We start from the raw sequence: 16495 nt of genomic DNA, 5'->3' as shown, positions 1-16495 counted from the left end.
TGACTACCTGTCTCTGTGCCTTGTCCATATTTGTAGACACCACTCCATTCATATCTCCCGTCAAGATCATATTATAGTCCATGTAGTCCATCAGAGTCTCGTGTAGCTTCTTAAAGAACTCTGATTTTCCTTCATACATGGGGCTACCTTTGAAGGTGACCCGGAAACTGCAATTAATCCAGAATGCGGCAGCTAGACTGGTGACTGGGAGTGGCCGCCAGGAGCATATAACACCAGTCTTTTTTTCTTTCTTTTTTTTTTTGAATTTTTTTTATTAACAATTTCAACATAGCAAATTATCTAAGCAAATCATCTTGGACACGGGGACTTGTAATTTGTAAAAAGATGTTGACAAATGTTTATTTAAATAAAGTTCTATTTATCCCTTGTGAAAAACAAAAAAAAAACAAATCATCTTCCTTATTCCCCCCCCCATTTTTTCCCTCCCACCTCCCCAACAAACCCTCCCTCCCTCCCCCCTACGACTTCCCTCAGCTCCTCTCTGATTTCTCATCCAGTGTTAACTTTCGCATATTATAAAACTGTATACATCCTTATATTATCTATCTTCTATGTTATCCCTCAATAAATTTGTGTATGTTTATTCAAAACCTGCCAGGGAGTCCAATTCATTTTGTTGTTTTTTTAGGTAATTTGTAAAAGGTTCCCATTCTTCTTTGAGGTCACAGTTGTCCTTGTCTCGTAGTTTGCATGTCAATTTCGCCAGTTCTGCATAGTTCATCAGTTTCTCTTGCCACTGTTCTTTTGTCAGGATTTCCTCATTCTTCCATCCTTGTGCAATCAAGACTCTTGCCGCTGTTGTCACATACATAAATAAGTTATTTCTTTTCCTTGGCAGGTCTTTCCCTACAATCCTTAACAAAAGTGCTTCTGGTTTTTTTACAAATGTTAATTTAAGCATTTTCTTCAACTCATTATATATCATTTCCCCAAAATTTTTAATTTCTCTACATTCCCACCGCATTTGGTAAAAAGTCCCTTCTATTTCTTTACACTTCCAGCATACATTTGACCCGGTTTTATACATTCCTGCAATCTGTACTGGTGTTATATACCATCTATACATCACTTTCATATAATTTTCTTTCAAAAGAGAACAGTCTGTAAATTTTAAATCTATTCTCCACAATTTAACCCAATCTTCAAATTGTATATTATGTCCTATATCTTGTGCCCATTTGATCATGACCGATTTCACCTCATCTTTTGTTTCCCATTCTAGCAGAATACTATATGCGCCGTACAGCAACTTCACTTTTCCTTCTATCACTTCCTTTTGAAATCTAGAAGTAGTATAACTAAATCCTTTCTTGTTGTCTTCTTTGTATATCTTGTGTAATTGCTTGTAATGTAACCAACTCTGAAAATGATCTTTTATTTCCTCATACTCTTTTAGCTTCCATTTTCCTTCTCGGTCCTTTAGTAAATCACTGTATGTAAGCCATTTTCCTTTTTTACCAAGTGGCTTGAGCAGCAAAGCTTCAAGTGGTGAGAGCCACCAAGGTGTCTTTTGTTCTATTAAATCTTTATATCTCTCCCAAACCCTCATTAATGATTTCCTAATTATATGATTATAAAATCCTTTATGTACTTTTCCTTTCCCATACCATAGATATGCATGCCATCCAAATCTATTATCATGACCTTCCAAATCCAATGCTTCTTGCTTTTCCAGCTTTATCCAGTCCCTAATCCATACCAAACATGCAGCCTCATAATACAATTTAAGGTATGGGAGGGCAGGCCAAACCGCCTCTTTCTTTTGTATCTGTAAGTAACTTATACTTTATCCTTGGCCTTTTGCGCGCCCCCCCCCCCGATAAACTTTGAAATTTCCTTCTGCCATTTTTTAAGGCAATCATCTTTTACCATTACTGGGACTGACTGGAACAGAAATAGCATTTTTGGCAAAACATTCATTTTTACCGCTACTATTTTTCCTAGCAGGGAGAGGTTCATTCTGCTCCATAATTCTAAATTTCTTTTTATCTCGAGCCACACTTTTTCATAATTATCTTTGTAAATATTTATGTTTCTTGATGTTAACCATATCCCTAAATATTTGACCCTTTTATGGACTTCTATCTCGATATTTTGCTCCAACTCTTTTTTCTCTTCTTCCTCCAAACTTTTGACTAATAATTTAGTTTTATTCCTATTTACTTTAAATCCTGCCACTTCCCCAAATTTTGAATCTTTTCTATAACTCCAGGGAGAGATTTTTTTGGACATATAACACCAGTCTTGAAAGACCTACATTGGCTCCCAGTATGTTTCCAATCACAATTCAAAGTGTTGGTGTTGACCTTTAAAGCCCTAAACGGCCTCGGCCCAGTATACCTGAAGGAGCATCTCCACCCCCATCGTTCAGCCCAGACACTGAGGTCCAGCTGCGAGGGCCTTCTGCTGGTTCCCTCACTGCAAGATGTGAGGTTACAGGGAACCAGGCAGAGGGCCTTCTCAGTGGTGGCACCTGCCCTGTGGAATGCCCTCCCATCAGATGTCAAGGAAATAAACAACTATCTGACTTTTAGAAGACATTTGAAGGCAGCCCTGTTTAGGGAAGTTTTTAATGTTTGATGTTTTATTCTGTTTTTAATCTGTTGGGAGCTGCCCAGAGTGGTGCCCATAATAATCAAATGCGACCCCGCAGAAACCAGGCTCCCTGGTTTACTGAGGAGCTCCGGAAAATGAAGCGGGACCTCAGACGGCTAGAGCGAGTAATGGCAGGGTGCCCGCGACGGAGCCTCAAGAACATCTTATAGGGTTTTTATGAAAACCTACGAGATGGCAGTGAAGGCCGCTAAGAAGTCTTACTTCTCGGCCTCCGTTGCATCCGCTAGCTCTCGCCCGGCGCAATTATTTAGTATAATTAGGTCTTTAACGTCCCTCGAGGGACAGCCAAATTTAAATAACAATTTGACACACAGCTGTGAGGCATTTGCAAGCTTTTTTGCGGAGAAGGTCCTGTTGCTCCACTGTGACCTCCCTGCCAATTTGGATACAATAACGGAACTGGAGGCCCCTCGACTGTCCTCGGGTCCAGTATTGGACCACTTTGACCGGATATCCCCAGCCAATGTGGACAGACTCCTCCGAGCTGGAAAGCCCACCACCTGTCCTCTTGACCCGTGCCCGTCTTGGCTGATTAGAGCGTGTCCAGACGAGGTGCGGACCCCCCTGGGGGGTATCATCAATTTGTCCCTTGGCACCAGGACATTCCCAGAGGAACTGAAGGAGGCAGTGGTGCGTCCGCTCTTAAAGAAAACATCATTAGATCCCTTAGATCTATCCAATTACCGCCCGGTTTTGAATCTTCCATTCCTGGGTAAGGTGATTGAGAGAGCGGTTGCTGAACAGCTTGGTGGGTTTCTGGATGAAACATCGGCTTTGGATCCATTCCAGTCCGGCTTCCGCGCTGGTCATGGGACCGAGACGGCTCTGGTCGCCCTAACAGATGATCTCCGCAGGCAGCTGGATCGAGGTGGGTCGGGGCTGCTGATTCTTCTAGACCTGTCAGCAGCTTTCGACATGGTTGATCACGAACTTCTGGACCACCGCCTTGCCGACGTGGGGATCCAGGGCACAGTCCTTCAGTGGCTGCGCTCGTTTCTCTCTGGTCGGGGACAGAAGGTGGCGCTTGGGGGGAATTGTCATCGCGCCACTCCTTGCTGTGTGGAGTGCCTCAGGGTGCGATACTCTCCCCGATGCTTTTCAACATCTTTATGCGCCCCCTCGCCCAACTTGTCCGGAGTTTTGGGCTGGGCTGCCATCAGTATGCTGATGACACCCAACTCTATCTGTTGATGGATGGCCATCCTGACTCGGCCCCAGACACACTGATCAGATGTTTGGAAGCTGTGGCTGGATGGTTATGTGGGAGTCGGTTGAAGTTAAATCTTTCGAAGACAGAGGTCCTTTGGCTGGGTCGGGACGATATAGGATTGGGGGGGCAACTCCCATCTCTTACAGGGCCGCAATTAGTGCCAGCACCGTCCGTTAAGAGTTTGGGTGTAATCTTCGACACCTCCCTTTCCATGGAGGCGCAGATTACAGCTATAACAAAGATGGCATTTTTTCATCTCCACCAAGCTAAGCAGTTGGCTCCTTACCTCTCTCGCCCTGACCTAGCCACTGTGATCCACGCGACGGTCACCTCCAGACTGGATTATTGTAACTCGCTCTACGTGGGGCTGCCCTTGAAGACTGACCCAGAAACTCCAGCGGGTGCAGAATGCTGCGGCAAGACTCCTTACGGGGTCCTCGCTGCAAGATCACATTCACCCGGTGCTATACCAGCTGCACTGGCTCCCGGTGGAGTACAGGATCAGGTTTAAGGTGCTGGCTTTAACCTTTAAAGCCCTGTACGGCCTAGGACCCTCATACCTACGGGACCGCCTCTCCTGGTATGTCCCACAGAGGAACTTACGGTCTTCAGACAAAAACATCTTGGAGGTCCCGGGCCACAGAGAGGTTAGGCTGGCCTCAACTAGAGCCAGGGCTTTTTCGGCTGTGGCTCCGATCTGGTGGAACGCTCTGTCACAAGAGACTAGGGCCCTGCGGGACTTGACATCTTTCCGCAGGGCCTGCAAGACAGAGCTGTTCCACCAGGCCTTTGGCCAGGGCACAGCCTGACTCCCTCCTTTGGCAATCTTCACAGAACTCTAGCCCAATGGTTGCCATCAATTTGATTTGAATTAATTTTAGAATGAAATGGTTTCTAATGTTGCATTATTTTATTGTTGTTAGCCGCCCTGAGCCTGGCTTCAGCTGGGGAGGGCGGGATATAAATAAAATTTATATTTCAAACGAATCCGCAAGCTAGCTTCCAATGAGGGGAATCTGCTCTGCTACATCACTTACTAGCATGAGTGAAGGAAGGATAATACTTATTCAATATATCCTTTCCTACTATCCTTAACATTCCCACAACCACCCCCCCATCTCATTTGTTCTTGCAACAGCAGTGTGTAAAATACAGGTTATATTCCCATTTTACATTTGAGAAAAGTGAGGCGCAACAGCCCGCCTACTGTCTCAAGTAATCTCTCCAATCTACCATGTGCTCCCTCGCTTGCTCTCTCACTGTTTACATAGTTTTCTATTTCAGACAAGAAGTGTGGAGTTTTCTTTAACTTCATAAAAGTGTGGTTTGTTTCCTTTTCAATCAGTTTCACCTCTCTTTTGGGGATGAGTGGTGGTGGTAAAGAGAGAAGTGTATTTAGGATGGCACCATACGACATTCCTTTTCTCTACAGAGTTGGGGAAGTTGACCTCGTGGATGGGTTCCACGGCCGTGAGAAGGACTGTATCATTGTGTCCTGTGTTCGAGTGAACAGCATGCAAGGATCAGTTGGGTAAGACTTTGCTGTCATAGTGCGAGGTGACAACTGAGGTGCCTCAACTTGGCAATTCTGACACTTAAGATGTGATCCTTGGGGTGGTCAAGTATGTGGGCCACTGTCCACAATTCAAGGTTGGAACAAGGGGTGTTGGAGCCCCTATGGTGGTCTTGTACTCCACTCTTGACCACCTGTGATGCCCGCAAGGGATCTTATGAGAGGAGTTCCCAAAGTGTGGCACTCTGGCAGGGCCAAGGCTGTGTTAGCTTCCTCATTTCACCTCCCTTATCCCAATGAATTTACAATTCCTTATGTTGGCGAATCTGGGAGGGGGCTTCCACTGTATCTAGCTGGAGGGGGGGGGAGAAGAGGGGGCCTCTAACCAGTGGTAGCAACTCTTCTGGCTCTTCCAGAAAAAAATAGCAGGATGTGAAAGTGCCTGCCTGTCCCACAACCCAAAAACTGTGTGTATGTGCCCTTCTGTCAAACTGCCTGGAAGGAACCTAATGGCAGTCTAGGGTAGCACACAATAAAAGCCAGATCTTGAAGCCAGAAGTTCATATTGTAAGTGGAGGTGCAGTGTGTGTTGAAGGTGAGGGGCACTTTGTCAGCTTACAACTGAACTATATATCTGGGAGGTGGGCGAACAGGGAAGTTGAGGGGTTGGCAAGGCCAGAAGGAAGCATTGGGCTTTGGGGCAGAATGGAGGGCAGAGTGCAGACACCCTCTTGCCTCTCCTCTTCTGTAGCTTCAGATGGGTCACAAAATGGGGAGCCCCTATCAGAGGGCTCCTGGCTTCTATGGGTCCAGTGCTTTTAGATGCGCCCCAGAAGAACTGCTGTTCAAGTGTCAAGGTGGGAGTCGAGAGCAGGTCAGGAATAACTCACAAGGGGCTGAAATCAGGCAAGCAGGGTTGGACTTCTTTTTATTATTTTATTTAAAAGTTTGGGGGGGGGGTTAGAAGGAGAAAAAATTTCACTGTTGTGCTAATGATGCATTTCTGTTTTTCAAGTCACCTGAATCACAACAAATAGTATTACTCCACCAACAGGTTGTGCTGGATAGGCAGCTGAAGGTCCTGACGTGGAATGAAGCTGGTTTCCACCACCAGCCCACTTCCTTTCCACATGTGTTTTTTTTATGGTGGTGGGGGTGTCTGCGCTTGGAAGCCACATGGTGGCGGGTAGGGAGCAGCTGAAATTGCAAAAGCAGAGCATGGACAGATTTTAAGATTTATTCCTCCTTGGTGGGAATGCCTGAAACTTTTTTAAAGCCTTTGAAATTTAAACAGGGATTTAGTTGAACCCCACAGTGGTAGCTAGTAGGGCACTGTGGACATAGCTGCCCATCCTGAGCCAGCCTTACATACAGGGTTTTTTCCCATCCCTAGGTGTCAGAGGCTTTATGCTGTCAAGCCGGCATAGATAAAACTCCGGGCTCACGGCCAGTTCCAATCTATTTGATTCATTGACAAAGTTCAAAAGTACATCTCCAGTGTTTCAATTAACGTCCGACCCCTTTGGCACAGTTGCCGCGTCTGCTCCCCCCCTTTTTTTTACCCAGCATGCAAGTCTGCGGAAACCCCGCCCCTGAATTCCTCTGTGTACAGAATGACTTGTTCCAGGCTCATCCTCCTCCCCCCCTGCCTCTGACTCGCTGTCAGATGACAGGCTGCTAATGATCTCTTTAGGCTCTCTATAAGTGCTGGTTTCTGTTCTTAAATCTTCTCCCGTCTTCCTCTCCCTGACACTAGGTTTCTGAAGAGTCTGCAGCAACTGAATATCACCATCACCCGAGCCAAGTACAGTCTCTTCATCCTTGGACACCTGCAAACGCTCATGGTACGTGGAAGAAGAAATAAACACCTTTGTGGAGGGTTAATGGTGGTGTCCTGGGCTTGACAAACTCCCCATATCACCTCCAAAAGCTATAAATCAAGCCTACTTCATAGGGTTGTTTGGAAGGAGAGCATAACAGGATTCAGGGGTGCCCACAGGATTTTCTGAGCACAGTACCCTGTATAGATTGGGCCCTCTGCCCACACTTGCAAAAGAGGGCACACGTTGGCTCTGCTGGCTGTGGCAAGTGGGAGTTGTAGTTCAAAACATCTGGAAAGCATCAGGCTGGCCAAAAGGTGTCGTAAGTAATTATGTATTTTGAATCAGCAGTGTTAGGGGAAATATTGGGCAGCATTTGCTTATTTATTGAATTTATGTTCTGCCCAAATGAGCCCAGTGTGGTAAACATGCCACACACAGAATAAATGTTAAAGCATTCTAAAAACAGCTACGATTAAAAATCTGGGGGGGGGGGGGGGGACCTTTCTCTCATCCAGTGATCTCAGCATTGCTATGAACAGTGTTCTTCAACCACCAAAAGTGCCTGGCTAAACAAACATGTTTTCAAATGCCTCCTGAAAGCCAATGATGAGGGAGAAAGGCATAGCTCCCCAGGGAGGGCATTCCACAAAGAGGGAGCCACCACTGAGAAGGCCCTGTCGCTTGTGGGTGCCCAGAGGAACCTGAAACTCAGGTTTCATAAATTATAAAACAATTAGGTTACTTTAGGTCTTTCCACAATTGAGCTTAAACTGGCAATACTATATTCCAGAGCTAAGGAAGCTCTGCTGCCTCCCAGTGTTGCTGGACTACAACTCCCGTCTTCTGACCTTTAGCTATGCTGGCTGGGGCTGGTGGGAATTGGAACCCAACAACACAGCTTCCCCACCACTGCTATTTTTCATGCAAGACCAAGCATGGCACTTCAGGGGGTGGACCATTTGATCTGATCCACCAAGGTTGTTCGTGAGAGGCTGTAAGGGCAGGGACTGGGAATCCTACAGCCCTACAGATGTTGTACAACTCCCATCAGCCACAGCCAGCATAGCCAATGGTCAAGGGATGGTGGGAGATGTAGTTAAGCAGCATATAGAGGGCCACAGAAGTTCTCCACTCGTCTCAGTGTTTTAACATGCCAAACTGTGTGGTGGGGAGGGTTTATTTCAAGCAGAGAAAGGGATCGGGTTCTCTACCATGCCAGTTGCTTCTGCGCCATCAGACTCTTCTCTATCCTGACACTTTTCTCCCAGCCAGGCTCTTGGACTGGGAGTGAGCCCTGTCGGGAGAAAAGTAGGTGGAGTGGGGGAGACTTCAGCACCCTCTTTCCCATCCTGCCACTTTTCTGTGTGAAATCACAATCACTCACATACGTATGCACTCAGTCTTATTATGGTCACTTTTGTCAGTCTTGTACTGCAATGACTTTGCCACTAGAGGGCCTCCAATCCAGATTTCTCCATTTGGAAGTCCTGGTGATGATGGTTTGCTGTTGCTCCTGTAAAGTGGCAGAGTTGTTAGTGGACTTGCATTAAACAATACTTGTTTCTCTGTCACTGGTGGTTCTATAGCTGCAGTGAGGAGGGAAGAATAATTGTAGCCTATGTACAAATATATAAAAAATCGAAAGGAAGTTCTGTGTCCTAATTTCTACTGACACCCATTATTAGTGGTCTTTAGTATTTCAGATTAATTTAGCCAGTCTTTTTCAAGCTAAGGTCTCCTCCATTTTTCCTTGTGGAATGCTGTTGAGAGGCATACTCCAAAAGCAGATGGAGCCAGAGACCCACACAATCACACTCGCCCTTTCCTGCAGTGCAACAGAAGTTAGAAGAATCTCCTCAGAGGGAGCAGGTGGGATTGACAAGTTGAAGGGTGGTGGGCTGACTGGGAATGCTGGGGGGGACTGATTTGGTCACCAGGTTCCTGTCCCTGCCTTCGAAGAAAAGAGAACTGGGAGCAAGCTACAACAGCCTCTACTTTGAGGCAGCAGGATTAACTTCGAATCCATGAATTTTCCCAACTCTTGTTTATAAACCGTCACTACCGCACCTGCCCAGTCTCCTGTCCTAATAATTTATTGTTTCTTAAAATAAAATAAAAACCATTGTAGGAAAATGAAGATTGGAGTGCTTTGATTCAAGATGCTCAGAAAAGAGGTGCCATCATCAAGACCTCCAGTGCCAAATACAATGTTCCTTGCTATGCAAGTGATGCTAAGAAGATCTTGAAGCCCATGGCAGTCCAGCAGAGCCAAACAAGGACAGGTGAGTGCAGCATCTGAGTTGCATGGAGCTCCTGGACGACATACCTGGCAATACTCAGCTGGTGCTCCTGCTCCAGGAAACAGTGAGGCATGGCCCTTGCCAGTATCTCAGGATTCCTCTTCCCTAAAGCCATTCTTTCCTACACAGGCTAAACCTGTCCAAGAGCTGGCCAAAAGATCCAGCAATGAAAGTGAAGGCCTCAGATGAATTGCTGGAAATCTAGGCCCCCCTTGATGCCAAGCGACAGAGGACAATGCAGTAGCCCCACAGTCCCTCCCGTATACTCAGAACCTTTTATTGTGGCTGCTGGTGTACTTTGCTCCACAGCCTTTTCCTGGATTGCAAGGTCATCTGCCTGAAAGATAATGCATTTTGAGTGATTGTTTTCTATATCATGGAGAGTTAGGCAGCCTGCTTCCTGTGCTGTAAACTTCAAGAAATCACACACTGTAAATGTTGGGTGTAGTGTATATCTGTACGGCATGTAGAGAAACTTATCTTTTAGAGGTGAAACAGGCCTGGCTGTGGCCACAGTTAAATCACATGCCCCTGGGGTGAGTGTCCTGACATGTGCATCGTCACATGCAAACAGCTCACCATGAGAGTTTGGCTTGCTGGTGTCTCAGGTTAGCATGTCCAGCCCTCATTGGGCCAGCACGCCTGGGTGAGTGCTGAAGTTGTTCCTGCTGCCATATTTCTTTCTGGCCCTAAAATTTAATTTGGCAAGAGCGACACCACTTATTTCTTAGTTCACATTTTTATTCTTTTGTATACATGATAAAAATATTTATAGATAATAATTTAAAAAGAAGGCACTGTGTACATAATGTTGCAACAGGGAACATAGCAGGCATTTCATAGAAGTGATTTGTGCAGATTTCTGCAAGTGTAAAAGATAAAGATTTCCTTTTGCATTGGATCTGCTGCCACTTAGGAGCCAAGGAGCCATGGGCCAAGTGCATCCTCACATTGCAGCCTCCCCGACAAATTGACATCCAGCAGTCTGGCAAGATGAGCTTTGGCAGGAGAGACTGTAATCTAACCTGGTGCCTTCCAGATGTTTTGGACTACAATTCCCATCAGCCCTGGCCAGCTGTATGACGCTGAAACTGATGTGAGAGCGCAAAACCTTCACTGACTGGGGCTGATGGGAGTTGTAGTCCAAAACATCTGGACAGCATCTGGTTGGAGAAGTTTGCAGGCTGGAGAGGACTGTTGTTATGATTATCACTGATGTTTTGGAATGTGTTTCTAATGTACATCGCCCTGAGATCTTTTGATAAAGAGCAGTATATAGATCAAATCATTATTATTACTACTACTCTGACAGTTAATTCTTGGTTTCCTTCACATAGAACAGGAGATCAAAAAATGCTATTCAGCAAAGTGTTCGAGCAGCATTAACATTTTGGTACAACTGTCTGCTTCTTCAGTGTAATAGCTGAAATGTAAATTTAAAAGTACATTTACATTTTTTGAGAAAAATAAAACCAAAAGTAATGAAATACAAATTGTTTTCACAATATGTTCTGCTTTTTCTGAATTGTATGTGTGTTGGCCTCAGAGATGATTTTTAATAGAGAGGAGTTCCCTTCAGCTATTTCCCTCATGCTCTCTCTTGTGTCCAACTTGTGAAGTAACCTCAGTGGCCTTACAGCTGTTTAGTGTGCTGTACCCAAGGCGGTAAGGTCAAAGGAAAGGAGCTAGACAAAGAATGATCCAATAAGTCCTCAACGGCAGAACAGGCGGATGATAATGGTATGCTACAATGGCTGTGAGGGCGGATGAAGGCTGCAGCAGATAAGAATCTACTGGTTGTCGTGATTACTCAGGCCATCAGAATAGAGGCTTACTGCGAAGACGTTGGTCAGCGTGCACTGATCTACACACACAAAACAAATTCACAAACAGGCATCTTCCAAAAGCCAGTCCCAAACCTGTTATGACCAATTAGGTCCTTTTAATCTGTTTACATGTTTAGCATAGATGAGACCCAGTACACTCTAGGAAGGCACAAGTAAACCCCAGACAACCAATACTGGATTTTCTCTATAACATTGCTTTATTGATCAACAAACATGACAAGACAGGGAACATGCACTCAGTCATATACGCATCCATACATACTCACCCATACTCACCACTCTTCACTGAATGGGCCAGATTCAGTAAGAGTCACGGGTGACCAGACGACAGCGCTGTCAAATGTCTGGCACGCAACTGAGGCTGGAGAGCTTTGTCATTTATACACCTTATTCATTTGATGTGTGGCATTACACAACTCCTTGCTCCTTGTTTTTAGCGTGTTTTTGGCATCTCATATCCTTGTCCTTGGCATCATCTCACAACTCTTATCTGAATGTTGTGCAAAGTTTTGCAGCCCACCTCCAAGCCTCCTTGCTGTACTGTTCCCGGCACACACCGTTTTTGCCAAAACAATGTGATGTTTTCCACATTCCATTAGCGCTTATACATTTTTGTCTACTTGAAGAAGCCATGGTCCGATCTGAAAAATACAAATATTTAGGTTACAAAACTATAAAAAATAAAGAAAAATTAACTTTGCAAATCAATAATTACCATGTGCTTAGGGTAGATCAACGTGTCAGTGTCCACTTATCCCCAGTGTAAATATGACATATTGGCAAAAGTTGGAAATTGAAAGATAACTATAGCACGTGCACAAAAATCGATTTCAAATTTGAAATCAGCATTGAAAGAACATAAAAGAACAGTTGAAAAATCTCATGCAACAGAAAATGAAAAAAAAATTGTTCCCCAGTATACTGTGTATCCCAAGGGAATACATTTTTTTGCATACCTCCAACTGTACATAGATATACATATTCAATGCTATATAAGTCACTTACATTTATACTCATATTGTACTACTTTGGCTATGTGTTTAATAAAATATTGAATTCTTGCATTGTGAAAAACAAAGCTTATGGTGAAAAGTGAAAAACATGAATTAAACTAGAGCTTACAGAACAAAACCAACTTCAGATATGAAAACAGCACGTCAAAATTAGGTTAGAACAACTGCAGTTGTCAATGCAAAAAAAATAAAATGTTTCCCAGTGTTAATAAACTGTGTTAATAAACTGGGAGGGGTGGCTAACACCCCAGAGGACAGGATCACACTTCAGAACGACCTTGACAGATTAGAGAACTGGGCCAAAACAAACAAGATGAATTTTAACAGGGAGAAATGTAAAGTATTGCACTTGGGCAAAAAAAATGAGAGGCACAAATACAAGATGGGGGACACCTGGCTTGAGAGCAGTACATGTGAAAAGGATCTAGGAGTCTTGGTTGACCACAAACTTGACATGAGCCAACAGTGTGACGCGGCAGCTAAAAAAGCCAATGCAATTCTGGGCTGCATCAATAGGAGTATAGCATCTAGATCAAGGGAAGTAATAGTGCCACTGTATTCTGCTCTGGTCAGACCTCACCTGGAGTACTGTGTCCAGTTCTGGGCACCACAGTTCAAGAAGGACACTGACAAACTGGAACGTGTCCAGAGGAGGGCAACCAAAATGGTCAAAGGCCTGGAAACGATGCCTTACGAGGAACGGCTAAGGGAGCTGGGCATGTTTAGCCTGGAGAAGAGGAGGTTAAGGGGTGATATGATAGCCATGTTCAACTATATAAAAGGATGTCACATAGAGGAGGGAGAAAGGTTGTTTTCTGCTGCTCCAGAGAAGCGGACACGGAGCAATGGATCCAAACTACAAAAAAGAAGATTCCACCTAAACATTAAGAAGAACTTCCTGACAGTAAGAGCTGTTCGACAGTGGAATTTGCTGCCAAGGAGTGTGGTGGAGTCTCCTTCTTTGGAGGTCTTTAAGCAGAGGCTTGACAACCATATGTCAGGAGTGCTCTGATGGTGTTTCCTGCTTGGCAGGGGGTTGGACTCGATGGCCCTTGTGGTCTCTTCCAACTCTATGATTCTATGATTCTATGATAATACACTCCATGATGGCTATCAAGATTATACCTCAATGCAGGCTTCAAGCAAGGAAACCAAGGCGTAAAATGAACACTCAAGCCCTTCAAGATCCTATTAAGCAGGATTGCTTCCAAACAACTCTTAAGGACCATCTGTTTTCAGAATTCCCTGATAACATCAAGGAACACTGGGCCAAGCTAAAAACATCCATTAGTGCAGCCTGTGAACAAATTATCGGATGCTGTAATGGTTCTAAGGGGTTGCTCGTGCGTAAGCACATGCCTATCTCCCTGGCTGGGTGCAAACACCTGGCTGGGCTGCCAAAGTGAACCTCTTCTGTCCGGACAGCCACTCACCTGTGGCTGACTCAATCGCTGGCAGAATCCGTGAGTGGGCGTTTCTTAAACTTCTTCCAGCAAAGAAGTTCTTTGACGCCTAGTCTCCGCCTACCCTCTCTGCGCGAAAGCCTTCTGCGCAGGGAGGGTGTGGGCAACGGAGGACCCCTACTCTCCCCACTGGTCCCAGGCAAGGAGTCATGGGGCCGCCTCGCCACTTCCCCCACCTGCCCCCCTTCTCCACTGGTGCTACGCTGATTCTCTTCCCCAGAAGATGGGCTGCTCCTCCCGATCCCTGGACGCTCTCTGGAATCCCTCTGGCTTTTGCGCTCCCCCTCCAGTACTGATGGCAGTTCCCTGACAGATACCAAACCAAGAAACACCAGGACTGGTTTGATGAGAATAACAGTGAGATTGAACGCCTTATGAACAAGAAAAGGAAGGCCTTTCAGATCTGGCAAAGAGATAGAAACTATGCCACTAAGTAAAAACATGCCAACACTAAGGCCGAGGTTCAAAGAAGAACCAGAGAACTAAAGAACACCTGTTGGATAAAAAAAAGCTCAAGAGATCCAACACTTAGCCGACACTCATGATACACAGAGTTTCTTTAAGCCACAAAGACCATCTATGAACCAATAAATCATGGCATATGCCCCCTATGCTCAACAGACGGTACCACACTTCTAAAAGATAAAAGAAGCTGTTGCACTGCGCTGGAAAGAACATTACCAACATCTCCTTAACCACAACTCCCCCGTAGCTGCTGAGCTCCTCTAGCAAATTCCGCAAAACCAAGTTAGAGATGAGCTTGTACACACATCAACACTACCAGCTTTCTCTAACCAACCCACAACACAACACTAACATTGACCACTCTATATATACAGGTAGAATTAGGTGAAAGGTTGCATGAGTCATTGTAGGCCGTTGACTCATGCTGACTTAGTTCTTTTAGCATTAAAGAAACAGCGGCCAATTTTTAGCCGTGACACCCCTTCTGTTTCTTAAATGCAAAAAACCCCAACAGAAAACAAAACATACATACACTATATACATAAACCCAGTTTTGTCATCAATTCATTACGACATGTTGCTGGCAAAGGCTTGGTAAACAAATCAGCAATATTATCTTGTGATTGACAATACTCCAGTTTGATTACCCCATTCTGTACGCAATCTCTAACATTTGCATGACGGATAGCAATATGCTTTGATGCAGACTTCGTTATTTCTGAGCCCACTAATTCAATGCACAATTGACTATCTTCATACGCTTGGATAGGCAAATCTATTTTACAATCTAGCTCTTTTCGTATCTGTCAGAGCTGCTTCCAGATCCTAGCTCACAGAGGATCACGCTAGCCAGCGATCATTAAATAAAAGTCTTTATTGAGTTACAGTTTCCATTCTCAAGCTGCTGCGTGCAACTCTACGTCTCATGGTTAGATCGGCGGAGCTCCATCTGAGTCTCCGCCCCTTGTACACCAATTTAATATCCTAGCCTTGCTCCACCTTTTCCGCCTGACTGTTCTTCTCTGGGTCCCTCTGCCCCCCGGGGTCTCTTCCTTCCTGGATTCCTCTGACGCTGACGCTGACCCCCCTGACTCTTCTCCCTCCTTTCGGCGGGCTTTAGGACCTGGCTCCCTTTCCGGGCTGCCTACTGCGCCACCTTCCTGTGCATTTGAACTTGGCACGCGCGCCCAACCTTCCACCTTCCGTCTGACCGTTTCTTCGCTCCCCGATGGAGGTGTGGCCACTCCTGACTCGTGCCCTCCCCCCTGTTGTGAGCTGCCAGCGCTTGATCCCTGGCGCCCTTCCTCTTCCCTGCTCTCTGGCGGTGACGCTGGTCCTGATTTCCAACTGCTCCCCTCTGAGTCCCCTCTGGCTCTATCTTCCTGGGGTGTCCCCCTAGGCTCCCCCCTTGCCCTGGCCACTGGTGCTCCTTTCTGTGAATCTTCTGATTCACTGGAAAGACTCGGAGATCTCGGGTCGTCGTCATCACTCATCTTTTCTTCTGCCTCCTCTCCCTCGCTCTCTGTTTCCTCCCTTGCCCTTGCCTCTGCTCCTGAACCCCTGACATCCATCCCCCCCTCGAAGCCCCCTCTTCCCCCCTCCCCTCCTTCCGGTGCGGGATCTGGGTGCTGCCGTGTCAGGGGGACGAATGTCGGATACAGTTCGCTTCCCGTGGCGGGCCGCCATCCGAAGTCTTCCGGTTCTTCCTCCCTGCTCTCGTTGACGACGGTCACCTCCGCTTCCATCTCTGTGCCGCCGTGCTCGAAACCCGGGTCGTCCCCGAAAACGTCCATGTCCGTCTCTCCCTCGTTGCCTTCTGGAGACGTTGCTCGTCCTGGACCCTCCAGCCACCTTCTGCGGAACTGCTCCTCTGGTCGATCATCCCACCAATACGAGGGTTCTGAAGCAGATCCCGAGGGTGACCCCTCTGGGGAACGGGCGTCTCGTGTCGGTTCCTCGTCCGAGTCGAACCCCCGGAACGTGCTGGCTGAAAGCGTGGGCGTGAAAAGCCAGTCGTCGAAAAAGTCTGCTGGCATTGGCCTATGTGGGAAGAGGGCATGAAACTCTTCTTTGAGCAGAGGTTCGTCTAAAGCGTAGCCCGGCACCCAGCTGTTGGCACTGGCCGGGGTGCCCTCCTTGGCGAGAAGGTATTCTACCCCCTCTTCCCCCCATCTGGAGTCCAAAATCTCCGTGACTTCGTTGATGCGCTCCTCCTGTGCCACTC

At 46.1% G+C, this 16495-nt stretch overlaps 1 protein-coding gene across 1 annotated transcript in view; it reads left to right on the top strand.

The window, feature by feature from the left end:
- LOC308467712 (putative helicase senataxin) overlaps positions 1-10946 on the top strand; it is an 82540-nt gene extending 71594 nt beyond the window's left edge. Inside the window, exons 13-16 of the mRNA XM_080989413.1 lie at positions 5280-5378; positions 7117-7204; positions 9312-9465; positions 9613-10946. Coding sequence (XP_080845539.1) covers positions 5280-5378; positions 7117-7204; positions 9312-9465; positions 9613-9617 — 346 coding nt within the window. The 3' untranslated portion in view covers positions 9618-10946. The remainder of the gene's footprint in view (positions 1-5279; positions 5379-7116; positions 7205-9311; positions 9466-9612) is intronic.
- The last annotated feature ends 5549 nt before the right edge of the window (positions 10947-16495 follow it).

The sequence above is a fragment of the Podarcis pityusensis genome (assembly GCF_964106645.2).
Source record: "Podarcis pityusensis genome assembly, chromosome: W".
NCBI lineage: Eukaryota > Metazoa > Chordata > Lepidosauria > Squamata > Lacertidae > Podarcis > Podarcis pityusensis.
This window is presented reverse-complemented; position numbering and strand designations above follow the sequence as displayed.